The sequence below is a fragment of the Xenopus tropicalis genome, chromosome 6 (genome assembly GCF_000004195.4).
Source record: "Xenopus tropicalis strain Nigerian chromosome 6, UCB_Xtro_10.0, whole genome shotgun sequence".
Taxonomy (NCBI): domain Eukaryota; kingdom Metazoa; phylum Chordata; class Amphibia; order Anura; family Pipidae; genus Xenopus; species Xenopus tropicalis.
Window position 1 is genome coordinate 50894600 of NC_030682.2, and position 20172 is coordinate 50914771.

The following is a 20172-nucleotide window of genomic DNA, read 5'->3' on the forward strand; positions in this document are numbered from 1 at the left end:
GTTATATTCTTAATATGATGCAAGATTTTTACAATAAAAGAAAATCATAGCTGAGAAAGTTTTATTATGTTGCCAGTTGTCCAGCATAATGTAAAAAGTCTGTAGTTTGGATGAGACAGACCTATCTATAGAGAGATCCACAGAGAGATATAACATAAGGAGATAAATATCTTATTTTCTTTACACTAAAAACACTTAAATCTATTTTTCTTAAGTTTTAATTTAAAATATTTTAAACTTTAAAATTGAATTTAAAGATGCTAATGAGCTTGTGCATAGCCCACTTCTTTCTACACAAAGTGCACAAAGTATTAGAGTTAGAGTTTAGCTGTCCAGTGTTACAACAGTGCAACAAAAATTTTCTGGGCCCCAAAAATAATTTTAAGGGCCTCTTTTTACAATTATTGTTTTACTTCTGCTTGTCATGTATTGCCTGTGCGTAATTCCTAAATATAGCAGATAGTCCATATACATCACTATTTTCTCTTCCCTTTCCATTAATAGCCTTTGGAGTTTTCCCTTCTGGTAGCTCATTCCACTCCAGCTGACTTAATGCTTGCACAACAGAAATATGTTGCCTGAAATACAGTAGCTGTCTGGGATTACTTTTTAAGCACTGTCTGCTATTTTTATTCTGGATAGATACTTTTGCTAGAGGCTGTTTCTGTCTTCCCCCATTCCTTACTATTTATACCTGCAGTACATGTAAGCAAAATGTAAGTTATTGCTAGGGAAACAGGATATAATTGTAGCTATTGAGTTGCTGAGTTTCATGATTGTATTGACAGTGCTTGTTCTGGTACTCTATTCATATTTTGCTTTGCACTTCATGTGAACACATGAAGAGTACAACCTATATATGTGATCTGTTTAAAAGCATTTCTTCGTTTCATCCCTTTTTTTCTATTGAATGCAGAGTTAGAGATCAGAGCATGACTTGCTTTGTGCTCCATAATTCTGTGTGGGAATATTTCAAGGTGAAATGTTCTCCAAATACTATAATCTAAGGATTTCTTCATCAAACCTCTCATTTGTCTTTATTTAAGCAGGGTTTGTAGCAGAATGGGTGCCACAATTTGGGTGAGCATGTGGATATTCAGTGCTCCCTCAGGTTTGTAACTTCTGTTACAAACTGTTACCGTCACTTCACAAAGCCAAATATCTGTTCGATAAACTTGACCTATGAAAAGGAATTTTCAGTTGGAAGGGAGTAGAAAATATGCATGTATTATGGCACACATATTGAGAACATGCATACACAACATACTGAAGTACAAGGAATTTGACTTAAATTGAGGTTTTTAATTATGTTGTCTGCATCATGGTCTGTATAATTAGTTAGTGCCATTAATTACTATAATTTTAGAAAAGAGCAATGTAAAAAATGTACCAAGTGAATTACTATGGATTTAAGTAAATAAGTAAAAATCCAATTACCTTGGATTAGTTAGTTACCTTTACTTTTGGTCCAAACACATTCCTTGCACTTCCATATTGATTGCACTAAGCACTGTTGTGATTTTCTTATCTCCTCTGAATCACTTTTGTTTAAAGTGGCTTGCACAAACAATGCACAGAAAGAAAATGTCATTGTATCTCTGCAAACCAAAATAGGAATTTCCCAAATAAATGACCAAATAATAAAAATAAAGATGACACACACTCACAGATAGAGACAATACTCCCAGTGCTTTTGCTATGCATGCACACTGTACCACCTTTATTTCATCAGGAAAAGAATGTGCCTGCTTTGCTGTATAGCTAGTGTTTAGCTAGAATGATTTCCATGTATTAAAAATAACACATACTCTATATACATTTTAATGTAACATTTCTCATGCAGTGTTTTCCTGAGTGGTTTATACAAACTGTTTCTTTTAGCTTTAAAGCAAATCAAAACTGGTTAATATGATTTGAGTTTTAAAAGACAATGGTAACATCAGTCACCTCTACAATATCATGCATGATCCATTTTAAAATGGTCCACCTTTTTATCTCAACTTCTTTCCACTAGAGGGAGCTGCTCACACAGGCTTGAGCCTAGCACACACCCAAAGCTTTTCTAAATCATTGCAGTACATTTCTTCATGCATACATTGTCATTGAAACAGTGTTACAATCAGAGTGAAATGACTGTATATGACATGTTGTGTTCATACACATATTAAAAATTTATATGATTAAACAACACTGGTAGTTTTATATGGTGCAGCGTTGCTTAAATTAAAAAAGTGGCATCTATATCTGACTTTTTGTGGTTTAAAATCATTTTCTTGCTGTGCTTATAATCGTTCAAGTGGGGGATAGGATGCACATGAGAAACTTGTTATAATGAATGTACGGGAGTATACATTATCAATTTCTTAAAAATGCACTATGCTATTTAATTTCTAAATAGAGTGTATATGTAGATTTAGCATAAGATAATATGGAGGCAGAGATGCTTGAGAGAACCCCAGTGTCTCATTAGACTTTTCTCAAGAGGAAGCATTTCAAATTTTTTAATCTGTTACCTGCCAGTGGGTGGTATGTGGAGATTAATACCATGTATTAAAAGGGGTAAATTAACTCAAACCTGTAAGTTTGTTGGCAGTTATTTATGAAGGTTAGTGGATTATTCTAGAATATTAGATAAATAAAAGAACTTGGACGCTGACCCTGCTGAATATGATTCCTTTTTTACACAGGCACTGACCATTTTGGCGAGACTTTACAGTGCAATAATATTTATAGTGCATTAATATTTTTAGAGTGTTTTGCATTTAAGATACACTTTTACACAACCTGAAGAACAATTTAATCTTGTATGAGGAGATGATCAAGGACACACAGAAACAACATATCTGTAGATATTTGTATCTTTAGCGTGGGCACTATGCATTAACATTGTTTCCACAGGGAACCCTTCCATCCCCTCATCATTTGATAGAGACTTGTATGCTGGAAAGACTCCCCTCTGTATTAAAGGAAACTAACTATATAATACTTTTTGGGTGGTACCACACTCCATCCTTACTCACTAAGCTTTTTCCAGCTACAGCCTCAGCAGTTTGCTGGAGATGTAGGTAACATACAGGTACCCTACTTCACATGTTCTGGACTTGTCCCAGGATCACCCCGTTCTGGGAGGCAGTCTGACAATGGGTGAGAAAAGTGACTTTTATACACATCCTATGAAAATCTATGATTTGCATTATGGGAAATGAAATACCTAACTTAAACAGTCCATAATAGCATGTTTACGGCAGCCAGGGGGGCAATAGCAAAAGCATGGAAGGCCACAGTACCTCTCACAGAGATGGAATTTTTAGATAGGGTATGATATATATGCAGAATGGAGTATGACACAGTTGTGAATTTTGATAAAATATGGGCAAATTAGGATTACGTGGAATGCACATATTTTAATAGGAAATGTCTATAAACAATAGATATAGAGATAGACAAATCCCAGGGTCTGGGAGAATTGAGAATCACTTATGAATGTAGGGGGCATATACGTTCTATCTTCTTTCTTCCCACAATAGCCTTTTCATAGACAAACCTGTGATGTGGCCTTTACAAGGATACTATGGTGTGATATACATCTAAGCTTGTTTTCTGTTTTATTTCTGGGTTTTTTTTCTCATTTTTGCAGCCTGTAAAAGAATACAGGCATCTTCTGGCTAGGAAAACTGGAATTATGCATGCTTCTACAACTTTAATTTTCTTAAATGCTCCTGTACTCATATAATAGCATTATCTTATTATGTGTTTTCCCCTTTGTGTAAGTTTTTACATAATTCTTCAGCTGCGTTTATATTATTTTTGTGGTTGTACACGGCTTAGTGATTTTCAATGAAACATCTTGAAAAGATGTATCCAAAACTAAATCATTAAACTTTACAGCTTGAAAATAGAAGGCATGTGCCTTTGAAAGATGCTTTTTGTACTGTACATTTCTCTTCATGTTGTCTGGTTTCCTAGGCTGTTCAGGAGAACCTGCAGCACTTTTTCTCTGTAGGATAGTAAATAAAGGTGTAATCTTTAAAGTGTACAGACTTTTTCAGCCAAGATTGAAATCAGACACAATAAATGTTGTTATTTTCTTCATTGTGACAGTGATCTTCTAAAAAATGCTGTATATCCCCATTATATGTTGGCAGACCTAGAGCCTGCACTTTTTAAACCTTTGAGGGCAGCAGTTGTATTACACTGAATTAGAAAAATGTATACAGTAAAGATGGTCACCAAACATTACACGGGGCACCCCAATTCTACTAGAATACAAAATGCTGCTTTGTCTTAAACAGAGGTTTTTATGTAGATTTTGCACCTACTACTACTATAACTTGGCTTAGAACTGGAGTGGTGACAAATCTACATGTCTGACATTAAAACATATGAGTGAGTAAGGTGTTCTTAAGCATCCACAAGGTCTCCTGGATTACAGAATACAAAAGTTGGATTCTGCTTTACTTTTTGTGGCCCTTTTTGTGGTACATTTTTTCAGACCATGGTTGTCCAGCTGCAACTTTCCCCCAGCCGACTCCTTGGGGTCTGAACCTTCAACAGGCATTTTCACAAGAAGAATGAATAAGGACAAATCACATTTTTTGCAGTTTCATACATTTACAGTGGCTTGCAAAAGTATTCGGCCCCCTTGAACTTTTCCAAATTTTGTCACATTACATCCACAAACATGAATCAATTTTATTGGAATTCCACGTGAAAGACCAATACAAAGTGGTGTACATGTGAGAAGTGGAATGAAAATCATACATGATTCCAAACATTTTATACAAATAAATAACTGCAAAGTGGGGTGTGCGTAATTATTCAGCCCCCTTTGGCCTGAGTGCAGTCAGTTGCCCATAGACAATGCCTGATGAGTGCTAATGACTAAATAGAGTGCACGTGTGTGTAATCTAATGTCAGTACAAATACAGCTGCTCTGTGACGGCTTTAGAGGTTGTCTAAGAGAATATTGGGAGCAACAACACCATGAAGTCCAAAGAACACACCAGACAGGTCAGGGATAAAGTTATTGAGGAATTTAAAGCAGGCTTAGGCTACAATAAGATTTCCAAAGCCTTGAACATCTCACGGAGCACTGTTCAAGCGATCATTCAGAAATGGAAGGAGTAAGGCACAACTGTAAACCTACCAAGACAAGGCCGTCCACCTTAACTCACAGGCCGAACAAGGAGAGCACTGATCAGAAATGCAGCCAAGAGGCCCATGGTGACTCTGGACGAGCTGCAGAGATCTACAGCTCAGGTGGGGGAATCTGTCCATAGGACAACTATTAGTCATGCACTACACAAAGTTGGCCTTTATGGAAGAGTGGCAAGAAAAAAGCCATTGCTAACAGAAAACCATAAGAAGTCCCGTTTGCAGTTTGCCACAAGCCATGTGGGGGACACAGCAAACATGTGGAAGAAGGTGCTCTGGTCAGATGAGACCAAAATGGAACTTTTTGGCCAAAATGCAAAACGCTATGTGTGGCGGAAAACTAACACTGGTGTGTTCACTCTGAACACACCATCCCCACTGTCAAATATGGTGGTGGCAGCTTCATACTCTGGGGGTGCTTCTCTTCAGCAGGGACAGGGAAGCTGGTCAGAGTTGATGGGAAGATGGATGGAGCCAAATACAAGGCAATCTCTGAAGAAAACCTCTTGGAGTCAGCAAAAGACTTGAGACTGGGGCGGAGGTTCACCTTCCAGCAGGACAACGACCCTAAACATAAAGCCAGGGCAACAATGGAATGGTTTAAAACAAAACATATCCATGTGTTAGAATGGCCCAGTCAAAGTCCAGATCTAAATCCAATCGAGAATCTGTGGCAAGATCTGAAAACTGCTGTCCATCTAATCTGACTGAGCTGGAGCTGTTTTGCAAAGAAGAATGGGCAAGGATTTCAGTCTGTAGATGTGCAAAGCTGGTAGAGACATACCCTAAAAGACTGGCAGCTGGAATTGCAGCAAAAGGTGGTTCTACAAAGTATTGACTCAGGGGGCTGAATAATTACGCACGCCCCACTTTGCAGTTATTTATTTGTAAAAAATGTTTGGAATCATGTATGATTTTCGTTCCACTTCTCACGTGTACACCACTTTGTATTGGTCTTTCACGTGGAATTCCATTAAAACTGATTCATGTTTGTGGCTGTAATGTAACAAAATGTGGAAAAGTTCAAGGGGGCCGAATACTTTTGCAAGCCACTGTATTATTTTAGATGTTTCTGTTAGCTGTCAGCCATCGTTGGTTTGCTTTCACTGTAGAAATATATCTGTTTTATTACTGCTGTTTTGGTATGGGGGTCATTTAGAACCTCTAGAGTAATTCATTTGTCAGCTATGCCATCATTGTGTTTACTATATATTGTGTTCTTTTGTTTAGAGTTTGGCAACGCTGCTCATCACTTCTCAGATACTTAATCAGTTTGTTGAAGCTTTGCTCCCTTACTGGTTACAAAAGAGATCCAGCAGAAAAATAAAGAAGAAAGTCAAATCACTGAACGTGGACACAGATTACACCTTGTTAGAACAGATTCACTTGGAGAAAGACATGGATACTTATTTGGTGAGCATGACTGTAGTGCGCTGCACAGTACTTCTGAATAAGCGAGCAGTCATTATACAGTGGTGCTTGAAATGTTCCCTTGAATTTAATATTTCTACATAAATATAACTTAAACAAGTAAGTTGAAAACATCATGCTTGTTTACTTGGCTACACATTTGGGTAGCAATAACTCATCTAAGCACTGCCTGTTGGCTTGGAGGAATTTTAGCCCATTCCTTCTTATAGAACAGCTTTAACTGAGGGATGTTTTTGGGCATGAACTGCCTGCTTCATCTGCAATATGTGATTGGCCATTCCAAAACATTGATTTTCTTCTGCTTTCTTCGGATTGGTGTACGGCTAAATCTTTTATGAAGGATTCTGGGTTCGACCAAACCCAAAAATAATAGATTTGGTGCATCCCTAATATCAAGCCATCCTGCTTCAGAGACAGCAAAGCAGTCTATTTTGGGCTTATTAGTCCAGAAACTTCTTCCAGCAGCCTTCTGACATATTCACATGGCGTTTAACTGTGACAGGGTAGCATAGTAGGAACTTGCATAGTAGAAACTTTCTCTGGCAACCCTGACAGTTCATGCCAATGTTGTTCAGTACAGAGGCAGCCTAGGCAACATGGGCGGCCACCTTGCTCCTCACCCCCCACACATGCATGTGCGCTAATGGGTGGGGGGGGCAGTGCATGGCAACAAGTGTGTGGCAGGGGCAAGAGATCCCGGACTAGGGGAAGGCAGTAGAAGTACCTGCCTAGCACCCCCCATGATTACTCCCTAGACAGGTGCCTCTTCTACCTACCCCTAATTCCATACCAGGTTCAATGTTTTCCTACTATTGAAAAACAGGAAGAGAGACCTTTAGTTTCTTAGATGATGAGCCTGGGGTTCCTTTTTTAACCTCCTGAAGAATTACACGTTTTGCTCTTGGTGTGAATTTGTTGGTCGACCAAAAATTCAAAAGTATTTGTAAACCTTCAAGCACTACTATATCCTGTATTATACACATTGCACAATACAGGTATGGGCCTATTATCCAGAATGCTCGGGACCTGGAGTTTTCCGTAATTTGGATCTCCATACCTTGAGTCTGCTAAAAAATCATTTAAATATTGAATAAACCCAATAGGATTGTTTTGCCTCCAATAAGGATTGATTATGGTACTGTTTTATTATTAATAAAAATTTGGAACTTTCTGGATAATGGGTTTCCTGGATATTAAAATCCCATACCTGAAAAGTACTGAAAAATAGTGGAGCTGATTTACAAAGATAGGTGTTATATTGCACTTGGACATAACTACTTTTGAACAACTTTGCACCTATGTTAGTAAATTAGCACCCTTTATGGCTATCCATGAAATGCTGTCTTAGCTGTCCTCTATTAAAAGACTTGTATTCTAATACAGGTATGGGATCACTTATCCGGAAACCCGTTATCCAGAAAGTTCCAAATTACGGAATGGCCATCTCCCGTAGACTCCATTATAAACAAACAATTCTAATTTAAAAAAATGATTTCCTTTTTCTCTGTAATAATAAAACAGTACTTTGTACTTGATTCTAAGATATAATTAATACTTATTGGGGGCAAAGCCATCCTATTGGGTTTATTTAATGTTTAAATGATTTTTAGCAGACTTAAGTTATGGAAATCCAAAATATAGGAAGATCCCTTATCCAGAAAGCATTCTAGATAAAAGGTCCAATAGCTGTATTCCTACCATTCTAGGGACCTATCTTGTTGTGTGATCACTGTTTCCCATAACAGTAAGCCAGCATGGGTTATGGTGCTGGTAATCCAAAAAATGTATTTGTGCTTTCATGCTATCAGTACATTGCCGATTGTTTGCTGGAGGTGGTGTCTAATAAAATGCCACAATTTGACCTGAACCAAATCCTGGATTTGGAGCATTCCTATTTTAGACCTTTTTTAGCCGTGGTCTAAAATTGACAAAGGTTCCTCCTAGGCACAACTGCTATTTGTAGCATCATTTTATGTGGCTACAACTCTTTATCTAGTCCTGGTTAAAGAATTCTGTGATAGTTTTCTGTTTTTCCAACTCCTACTGTATGTTCTAGATGTGTTTTAGATAACTGTTTTTTGCTTGCATTTAGGGCACTTTTGATGACTACTTGGAGCTCTTCTTACTGTTTGGCTATGTGAGCTTGTTCTCCTGCGTTTATCCTCTGGCAGCTATATTTGCAGTACTTAACAATCTCACTGAGATGTACTCAGATGCATTAAAAATGTGCCGTGTCTACAAACGACCATTTTCGCAACCTTCAGCCAACATTGGAGTTTGGATGGTAATTGTTTTTAATCTTCATTTGGGGAAGGCAGTAAATGTAATGAAATTAAAATGAATTCTACTGCAAGGATTTTGTGAAATTCTCTTCACAATAATACTTACACTGTGTGCCCCCCCAGTTCTGGGCCCAGCTGCTGATAGTGTTTCATTTTATTAATATTGTAATCACTGTTATAAACCACCGTATAATATTAACTTTAGCACTGAATCAGTTGCATTTAGTTGGGGCTTGTGTTTACAATAAGCATATGACAATATGCTAGGACTAACACATATTGGAATATTTGGTACACAGGCTGTCTGCCTAATCTGTGGGCTCTGTTAGAACTATTTAGAGCATTCCAACACAACAGTTATAGTGGCAGGCAGAGCTACTGAAACTGATGCATTTTCCATTGGTTAAAGTTTACACTGTAATTTTATTGACTTGTAGCTGGCATTTGAAACCATGGGCATTATAGCAGTTGTTACCAACTGTACTCTTCTTGGAATGTCTTCACAAGTTTCTACACTTTTTCAAGATTCCAAGAGAGACCTTATTTTAACTGTTGCAGCAATAGAGGTAAGCAATTTTTGTGTTGTTTAGAATATTTAAAGAAACATTAGGTTCTCCTTGGTTTTTTTTAAAAAAAAAAACCCTTTCTGAACTTCATCATTGTCCAGTTAAATATCTTATTATGCCACTGTATACGCAATAAGAATGCAGAGCTCTGCAACAGGGTCCGTAGCTGCTGACTATATAAACAGTCAGTTTCCTGTGTACAAGCTTGGGTCACCATTAAAGGAACAGTAACACCAAAAAATGAAAGTGTTTTAAAGTAATTAAAATATAATGTACAGTTGCCCTGCGCTGGTAAAACTGGTAAGTTTGCAACAGAAATGCTACTATAGTTTATATAAATGAGCTGCTATGTCAACACGGGGGCAGCCATTGAAGCTGGGAAAAAGGAGAAAAGGCACAGGCACATAGCAGATAATAGATAAGCTTTGTAGAATATAATGGGGTTTTATCTGTTATCTGCTAAGTAACCTGTGCCTTTTCTCCTGTAAATGGATGCCCCCCGTGGCTACACAGAAGCTTTATTTATATAAACCAGTGCTGTCCAACTTCTGTTGTACCGAGGGCCGGAATTTTTCCGACCTACGTGGTGGAGGGCCGATAATGGAAGCCAGTTTTGACCACTCCCCTTTTTGAAACCACACCCACTTGAAACCACACCCATGTTATCACATGACCATACCCATATAAATAGTTGTAGTACAGCAAAAACCTGCCATACTCTGCCTGCCCTACCCTGCCTGTGTGCCATACTCTACCTGCCCTACCCTGCCTTTGTGTGTGCCATACTCTGCCTTCCCTTCCCTGCCTGTGTGTGCCATACTCTGCCTTCCCTACCCTGCCTGTGTGTGCCATACTCTGCCTTCCCTACCCTGCCTGTGTGTGCCATACTCTGCCTTCCCTACTCTGCCTGCGTGTGCCATACTTTTACTGTGTGTGCCATTCTTGGCTGGTTTGTGCCAAACTTGGCCTGTGTGTGCCATGCTCTGCCTGCCCTACCCTGCCTGTGTGTGCCATACTCTGCCTTCCCTACCCTGCCTGTGTGTGCCATACTCTGCCTTCCCTACCCTGCCTGCGTGTGCCATACTTTCACTGTGTGTTCCATTCTTGGCTGGTTTGTGCCAAACTTGGCCTGTGTGTGCCATACTCTGCTTGCCCTATGCTGCCTGTGTGTATGGCACACACAGGCAGCCTACAGTGACACAATGCTGGCACTGCTCCTACAGTCTGCACAATAACTATATATTAAAAAACTTTTTAATTGCAGTACCACCTCAGTATATGTTCTTTTTGTAGTATGCAGGGATTATTTGTGGGTTTCTACTGCTCCTGAGGTGTGAACAGGGGAACAATGGGGGTGATTACAGCCTGAGCCTGAGGTGTGAACACTGCAGGGGGTGAACAATGCAGAGATTAAAAGGTGTGAACAACACAGGGGATTACATATTTAAACAATACAGGGGGATTACAGCCTGAATCTGAGGTGAGAACCATGCAGGGGGGGGGGCAGTTAATCACAGTACTGATACCATTTAAAGCTTACACAAGAGTAAGCCATCAAAGCAGCCAGACAGGTGGGGGGCCACACAGAGGAGGGTCGGCCCGCGGGCCGCCAGTTGGACAGCACTGATATAAACTATAGTAGTGTTTCTAAGGAAAACACACCAGTTGTACCAGTACAGGGCAGCATTACATTATATAGTAATTACTTTTATACACTGATACCGCAACACAGAACAGCATTTCACCTGGCAAATTATTTATTTTGTGAGGGGTGCTGGGGGCCAATGTACTGGGCTAAAATTTAGGCTAATGGCACATGGGTCATTTATATGTGTGAGTGCTAACAGGCCTATGAGAGCATTAAAACAGGGGATTTGGGTGGACATTTGCATTCTTTAGCATGTCTGCTTACAAATTGACTCTGATTAAGAATAAGAGTGAACTGAAACAAAATAACTAGATTACTTAAAATACAGCTAGTGCAACATTCATTACAGTACATACTGTTGATCACTGATGCTAACAAGCCCAGAATGACTTAATTATCTTACAAATATAAAATATATAGCCAAGAGAATATCGACACCCCCTTCTATCTATTTAAATTAGATTTTTATACCAATAATGTGGGAACAGGTGCCACCTTATCATACAAAGACATTCTTAGCAGTTCTATTATTTGTATTTTTAAATGATTTGGAAGGCTTATTCCTGGTTTAGCACAACAATGCCCTTATTCACAAAGCAAGGTCTGTACAGAATGGGTTTGCATAGATGGGAGTGGAAAAACTTGACCAGCCTGCACAGAGACCTGACCTTAACCCAACTGAACACTGTATGATGTTTAGAAGATTATTTGTGACTTAACATGCTGCAGTCCTATTACATATGTTTAGTGAAACATTGAGCATATGATAAGCATTATTATTATTATTAACATGTATTTATGAAGCACCAACATATTCCACAGCGCTGTACAATTACTTTACTGATTCACTGTGTATAAAAAGACTTTTTATTGCTGTAATATACAGTTAACCAGCAATAGGCCAAGATCCAACCTTACCAGGTGAATAATTGTATATGTACACCTAGAACTTGCTGCACTGCTCTGTAGTCTTTCCACTACTATAGAAGGCATTTTTACCTGGCAAATTATGCATTTTGTGAGGAGTGCTGGGAGCCACTGTGCTGGGCTAAAATTTAGGCTAATGGCTCACAAGTCGTTTGTATGTGTGAGAACTGACAGGCCTGTGAGAACACCCAAACAGCAGATTTATCCCACCAGTGTACAATTGCTTTAGGTGTTCTTGCTCCAGATTGAATTCAGTACATTTCTTTTTTTATTTTCTGCAATGCTTAGCTTTAGTAGCCACTGACTGACACTTCCAAGAACTAAAGTTTGTTATCCATAAATGCCTTTGAAAACCTCTTTGTTAAAGATACTCCCAACACATTACCATTTAGTGTGGAACTAGAATTTATGTTATTGCTAAAAAAAAGCGCATAGCCTATTTTTCAACATTAAATCTCATTAGACAATTTGCTGCCCAGTTCTTCAGTTTAGTCAAATCTCTCTGTAATGTGCAGCATACTGCATGAATTGTACAGTTTTGCACAATTTTGTAACATCAGCAGAAATATCAACAGAACAGTGCCCACATTGGGCTCATTAATAAATAAATTAAAAATCAATGGACTCATATAGGCTAATCGCCCTTATAAACTGTGATAATAAAATCTTTGGCAAAATCCAGGTTATGCAGCTGTTTAAGGTTGTGCTCTCCTTGACTCACCCAGACCGGACGGGGTTTATGCATGTCTATCTTTCTCAATCTTAGATGGGTATATACAGACTCTTCATGATAACTGTGGATCTATACTCCTGGTCTATTTTCTATTTTAATTCATTTAAAATCTCATGGGCATCTGCAGAAAATGTTCCTGGGGTGGGGGAAAGTTAATAAGCAAAAAAAATAAAAATAAAGCCTGTATAGAATAACTAGGTGCTAAGTTAGTCACTTACAACTTATATCATTGTAAAACTAAGGGGAACTGTTTAAGTAGAAATTGTGAAAATCTTCTGCGCACAGTGCTGCAAATATTTTTTGGCCACATGTACTTTGTGACTACACCCCTAAGTGCCACACCCATTCTACAAAAACATACCCCAGATGTGCCTGTATAATTACTACAGAGAATGGATAACAATCATATTAATTGTTAATGGGCATTTTAACCCCAGATGTGCTATTATAATTACTAAGAAACATACCACTATAATACCTACAGACATGTGATAATCAGCATATTAACCTGAGATGTGCCAGTATAATTACTAGAGATAATGAATTATCTGCATATTAACCCCAGGCAAGCCAGTATAATCACTAAATAAAATAGATAATTGGCATTTTAACCCCAGACATGCCAGTATAATTACTATAGAAAAGAGCTAATCTGCATATTAACCTGAGATATTTCATAGTAATTACCACAGGAAATGGATAATCAGCATATACATTGCTCAAAAAAATAAAGGGGACACAAAAATAAGACATCCTATATCTGAATGAATGAAATATTCTTATTAAATACTTTGTTCTTTACATAGTTGAATGTGCTGACAACAGAATCACACAAAAATGATCAATGGAAATCCATGGAGGTCTGGATTTGGAGTCACACTCAAAATTAAAGTGGAAAAAAACACTACAGGCTGATCCAACTTTGATGCAATGTCCTTAAAACAAGTCAAAATAAGGCTCAGTAGTGTGTGTGGCCTCCACGTGCCTGTATGACCTCCCTACAACGCCTGGGCATGCTCCTGATGAGGTGGTGGATGGTCTTCTTAGGGATCTCCTCCCAGACCTGGACTAAAGCATCCACCAACTCCTGGACAGTCTGTGGTGCAACGTGGCATTGGTGGATGGAGCGAGACATGATCTCCCAGATGTGCTCAATTGTATTCAGGTCTGGGGAACGGGTGGGCCAGTCCATAGCATCAATGCCTTTGTCTTGCAGGAACTGCTGACACACTCCAGCCACATGAGGTCTAGCATTGTCTTGCATTAGGAGGAACCAAGGGCCAACTGCACCAGCATATGGTCTCACAAGGGGTCTGAGGATCTCATCTCGGTACCTAATGGCAGTCAGGCTACCACAGGCGAGCACATGCAGGGCTGTGTGGCCCCCCAAAGAAATGCCACCCCACACCATTACTGACCCACTGCAAAACCGGTCATGCTGGAGGATGTTGCAGGCAGCAGAACGTTCTCCACGGCGTCTCCAGAATCTGTCACGTCTGTCACATGTGCTCAGTGGGAACCTGCTTTCATCTGTGAAGAGCACAGGGCACAAGTGGCGAATTTGCCGATATTGGTGTTCTCTGGCAAATGCCACCTGTGAACGTCAGGCCCTCATACCACCCTCATGGAGTCTGTTTGTGACCCGCTGGAGGTCATTTTGCAGGGCTCTGGCAGTGCTCCTCCTGTTCCTCCTTGCACAAAGGCGGAGGTAGCGGTCCTGCTGCTGGGTTGTTGCCCTCCTACGGCCTCTTCCACTTCTCCTGATGTACTGGCCTGTCTCCTGGTAGCGCCTCCATGCTCTGGACACTACGCTGACAGACACAGCAAACCCTCTTGCCACAGCTCGCATAGATGTACCATCCTGGATGAGCTGCACTACCTGAGCCATTTGTGTGGGTTGTAGACTCCGTCTCATGCTACCACTAGAGTGAAAGCACCGCCAGCATTCAAAAGTGACCAAAACATCAGCCAGAAAGCATGGGAACTGAGAAGTGGTCTGTGGTCACTACCTGCAGAACCACTGCTTTATTGGGGATGTCTTGCTAATTGCCTATAATTTCCACCTGTTATCTATTCCATTTGCACAACAGTATGTGAAGGTGATTGTTAATCAGTATTGCTACCTAAGTGGACAGTTTGATTTCACAGAAGTGTGATTGACTTGGAGTTACATTGTGTTGTTTAAGTGTTCCCTTTATTTTTTTGAGCAGTGTATATATATACCACAGATGTGCCAGTATAGTCACTGTAGAAATTGCCAGTGAGCAGACAAGCCAGTAAGATCCCTGAAAAGCGGCCAGTGAATACTCCATTAAACTCCAGATGCCAGTAAGAATGCAGAAATGGATAGATTGAAAACATTCCCTTACCTACACTTGTACAAGCAGAATCCCATGAAAAGTATCCACACTTCTTCCCTCTCTGCCTCCCTCTGCCTGGGTCCTGTAAAAAATTCAAGATGACTGTGCATTTCAAAGTGGATTGAGGACAGAAAGTGCAACATGTGACATTTAAAAAGCGATCTGGAACAGTGGGCTTTGAGCTGCGAGGTATGCAGAATTCTAGGGGTGAGGGCAAGTGCACCCCAATGCCCCTATTTGCAGATGCCCATAATGTTGAAAATAAACTAACATTTTGAGACCACCCCTATATCATTAACCAGTGCATTTATCTACCACTCTTTAACCAATTCCAGGCATCTGCATGAAAAGCAGTTAGTTCAGATGTTCTTATAAGTAATATCTGTGGTGGTGGAAGAGAAGCAACAGTGCAATATATGCTCTTATTTCAAAAAAGTGGCAAAAAGTACAATTTCTTTGGGGCCCTATTGTTCACAAAAAATCCCACAAACTTCAGACATGGACAGCCTACTTATAAATGTTACACCACTTAAATAGACATGACTTGCAGTTTTTCCAAATATCTTTGAAATTTCATTTAGGGCCCAATTCTCCACTGCACAATCTACACTAGTGCTGGAGATAAATTTGGTAATTAAATATGATCTATTCTGTAAAAAATGGAGAATATTAGAAACAGTTTCTCATTTCACCGGTAGCTTTTTTTTCATTACAGCAATTGTTGATAGGTAGGAATTCAGTAGAACTTGTAAATACACTCTCATGTCCATATCTTATTTGTGTTTACAGAATGGGGAGTAAATGAAATTTCTAGCTTAGGGCCATAGTACAGGTGGTACCAAGCTACTGGTGGTGGGGATTTGACATGTCACCCATGTTTTACGTACATAGTTTACCTGTGTTTTGTAGTATCACAGAACTCTCCTTTTGTACCTCTTGCACTTGTTTTCTTTTTGTGGGTCTTTACACTGGCATTTTTCTACCACAGCCTTTTTTAATCTGTTGGATGACTGCCCATTAAATTATATTATATATTATATATATATTTTTTTAAAGGTAGTTAAAACTAAAGTAAAGCCTCAAGTTGTTGAAAATAGTTTGTTGCAATTGCTTCATATAAATTTGAGATTACTGACAACAATAAAGCTATTGTATGCCAAAAACCACCCTTATTCTTTTACGAATTGGCTTGGTTTCATTAACTGTCCAAAAAATCTCTTCTCCACATTCTTTTTTTGGCTTTTGCTTAGAACCACAATTCATTACAACAGAAGAGGGACACGTTTGAAACATCTGGAAAGATAATGTTTTAAGACTAAAACCCTGAATATCCCTGGGAACATCACTTGTTGTAATAAACCTAAATCACACACAGACACCTCTGTCAAAGCACACACAGAAGTTAACCTGAGGCTAACAATACCACATATTCATCTTCTGCATTGGATGGCTGGATATCTGCCGGTGTATGGTGCCCTCCGACAGGCATCCCTGAGTAATCGTCCTGGCTTCATTTTTCAACCAAATGGAGGACACCGTTGATGCGGTACTCACGCACTAGGGCCAATTCCTTTAGCAGTAAAGTTTTGACTGGGCGAGTGGTGGCCTTATCACTAGTGAAAAGAGCAAACCTCAGGCACTGCCACCTGAAGCGATTTCCTCAGCTCAACTCATTGCAGCAGTGCCCCTGCTCTGTATCTTCCCAAAATCTTGTGTATGTGCCAGAATGGGCGACCTGATGCACATGCCCATGCACTGGCTTCACAATTAGATGGTGAGGAGGGAGGGGGAAAGTAAGTTCTGAAGGGAAAGTAATTGTCTGGAATTTCTGGAGGGAGATTTAAATCTTGAACCAAAAACATAATATTTTCAAGTCTCACATGTCACTGTAGCTTGGAATAAAGCCCTCTGAGTCCAGAAACCAGTAGAGATACATAACAAGCCTTTGCTGATTGCTTGAACTGGTTTATTTTGGATCATGGGCTGGAGTGGAAAAAATTCGCAAACTCTGGTGGGGTTAATTTGTTTGCTTGACTTTGTCTAAATACCCAGGTATACTTTAAGGGCTCTGGCACACGGGGAGATTAGTCGCCCACTACAAATCTCCCTGTTAGTGTGCAACTAATCTCCTCGAAATGCCATCCCACTTGCGAAAATGTAAATCGCCGGTGGGATGGCATACGAGGCGGCGCGATTTCAGTGAAATCGCGGAAGTTGCCTTGAGAGGAAGCTTCCGCAATTTCACTGAAATCACGCTGCCGCGTATGCCATCCCACCGGCAATTTACATTTTCGCCGGTGGGATGGAATTTCGGGGAGATTAGTCACCCGCGAACAGGGAGATTTGTTGCGGGCGACTAATCTCCCCGTGTGCAACAGCCCTAAAATGATCAGTGATTTAAGAAAACAACCAGATATTATCATATCATTGGCGATTTGCTAGTTTTGGCACTTTTTTTTTTATATATTTGTTTAAATACTGAGGTATACTTGAAAATTTTATCAGACAAACCAAATATGTGCTTATGTGATGAATTATTGTACAGCGCTGCGGAATATGTTGGCGCTTTATAAATAAATGTTAGTAATAATAAAGAATACCCACTCCAAATGAATTGTGCAACTAGATTCTTTGTAGGATTGGAGCACCCCCTTCTGGTTAAACAGACTGGATCTTGCCGGTGAGTGAGAAAAAAAAAATAGTGCAGTATATTTATTATACATGTATTATACATATTATACATTGGCTTCATGCAATTATTAGTGCAATAAAAAAGTGCAGGTGCCAACAATTGTGTTATTTTCATAAACTAATAGAAGGTGCTTATAACTAAAAGTCCACTTTTTTTTCCTGCAAACGTGTTTAGAATGAAACCACCCTAGGTCGATCAGATCCAAACACTCCTCCTGTGCTTCTACTTTCAGAAAGGTTGTGTTTTCTTTCACATATAGGAGTATCTCTTCTAGCTGGACTGCACTTTTTCTACTTCCACCAAATGTAAACTTCTTTTATCCTTTCACTGTGGTTTTATAATAATGGCTCCTTGTTTAAAACCAACACGTTTTTATTAAACTAACAATGAATTTACTCATAAACATATGTGAATCAGCCCTTATAGAACACCAGTTCCAAAGAAGTCCAGTTTCTATCCCCAGAGTTGTTCCCTCCATTTTGCGATTGTCACTGCACCTCTGCTTGAGTTCTCCTTGGGTGCTCGACGTTGGCTGTTCTTCCTGAGCCGGCCTGGCCTGATAAAATGATGTTTAATGCTAATGTTATTAATGGGAATGAAAGATAAAAATATTGGAAAGCCAGTATTTTTTTTCCTAGAGAATGTGGCAAAGTCACCTCGGTCCAAAAGCTCCTGGTGGAGCACAGCACAGCACTATCCCGTACTGGTAGTAATTGGCATGAATGTTACAATTTGCAATAATTACTAATTGAAATGAGCCCTGAAATCAGTTACATGTAACCTACAGATGTTGTTTAGGGTGGGTGTCTATGTTCTTTTTTTATACAATGCATTTTCCTCTAACACTCTGACTGGTAACTCCTGCCCTAAAGGAAAATTAAACCCTAAAAATGATTATGAATAGAAATTTATATGTTGAACTTCCTGTACCAGCCCAGAGATTTAGCAATTCTATAACAGTTAAGATCTAGGTCTTCAAAGTTGTCCACAGAAACTCTCTGTCTTGGATATTGTTAGGCCATCTTTTGAGTGTCAGTGACACTACACTTTGCGACTTTTTCGTATTTTTTGCGATTTTTTTTCGTTGCCGTTACGACTTGCGCAAATTGTTGCAACTTTTTCTTAGCCGTTACGATTTGCTCGTATATTGTCACAACTTTTTCGTATTGAGCGCTCGTAAACGGCGGGAAACCTTTCAGACTTAGCATGATTTTGGAAGCCTCCCATAGGACTCAATGGCACTCTGCAGCTCCAACCTGACCCAAGGAAAGTCACGATACTGAAGCTTGAATGAATCCGAAACTTTCGTACTCGGCGCGACGGCTACGAAAAAGTAGCGGCAATTTGTGCAAGTCGTAACGCTACGAAAAAGTCATAACGGCTACGAAAAAGTTGCGACAATTTACAAAAAAAAACGCAAAATACCGATCATTACGAAAAAAACGCATTTGGACGCTTTTCGGACGTTCGTGGATTAGTAAATGTGCCCCTTAGTGTACTCTGGATTGCTGTTGAGAAGCTAAGCTTAGGGACAGAACTTGCGATAGGCAGGCAAAAGAGGCATGTGCTTAGGGCTCAACAGTGGTAGGGCACTAGGCAGCTACCTCTTCTGCCTGCCTACCTCTAGTTCAGCCTTATGTAACTGTGCCTGAGGGGACGCTAATAACATGTGCCATTACAGTCCAGTCTCATCGCCAGCCCCCCTTGAATTAGCAGAAAAAACAGATGGGAAGCTACTTGGAGGATCTTCAAAGGCACAAGTATTCAATATTAAAAAGCTGTCATTGCCTTGAGCTAATAAAGAAGTCCAGAAAATAATATGTAGCATAATGTGTAGCATTTTTACTTTACTACTTTGTTAAGCTAATGTATTTTATATTTATTTCAGCAGTTTTTTTCTATTCTATGTGGAATTATAAATAAATTGGATGGGAATGCTGCAACATAATATCAAGCAGGGAAAATACCCAAATATTAGAATAAATGTCTTAGACGAAAAATCTCTAGAGAGATATTTCCACAGGATGCATAAAGTACTTGAGTAATATGTCACTGTAACAAGGCACCTGGTATAACTCAGTAATAGTAGGACTTTTGGTTGTAATTAGTTTCTGAAATTAATTTAGCAGAATCAGCCGTGTATAAGGCAGCAACATATTCTGCTTGTCAATGACAATATATATAGTGTGGCCGAATACAGTTAGGAACATAAGTATCTGAACACCTTGCGATTTTGCAAGTTTTCCCACTTAGAAATCATAGAGGGGTCGGAAATTCACATTGTAGGTGCATTGCCACTGTGAGAAACAGCATTTAAAAAAAAAAAAAAAATTTAGGAAATCACATTGTATGATTTTTAAAGAATATTTTTGTATTTCA

General features: G+C 39.3%; 1 protein-coding gene across 3 annotated transcripts in view; it reads left to right on the forward strand.

Moving 5' to 3' along the window:
* Positions 1-20172, forward strand: part of ano10 (anoctamin 10) — a 116907-nt gene that overhangs the window by 19526 nt on the left and 77209 nt on the right. For 2 of the 3 annotated variants that reach the window (XR_001924777.2, XM_002937850.5), the window contains exons 10-12: positions 6385-6567; positions 8678-8869; positions 9305-9433. Coding sequence is in view for 2 of the 3 variants with exons in the window: in XM_002937850.5 (XP_002937896.1) it covers positions 6385-6567; positions 8678-8869; positions 9305-9433 (504 nt within the window). In the remaining variant the exon portion in view is untranslated. Of the gene's footprint in view, positions 1-6384; positions 6568-8677; positions 8870-9304; positions 9434-16351; positions 17177-20172 lie in introns of those variants that run through there. The other variant, XM_012965541.3, reaches the window with a different exon arrangement.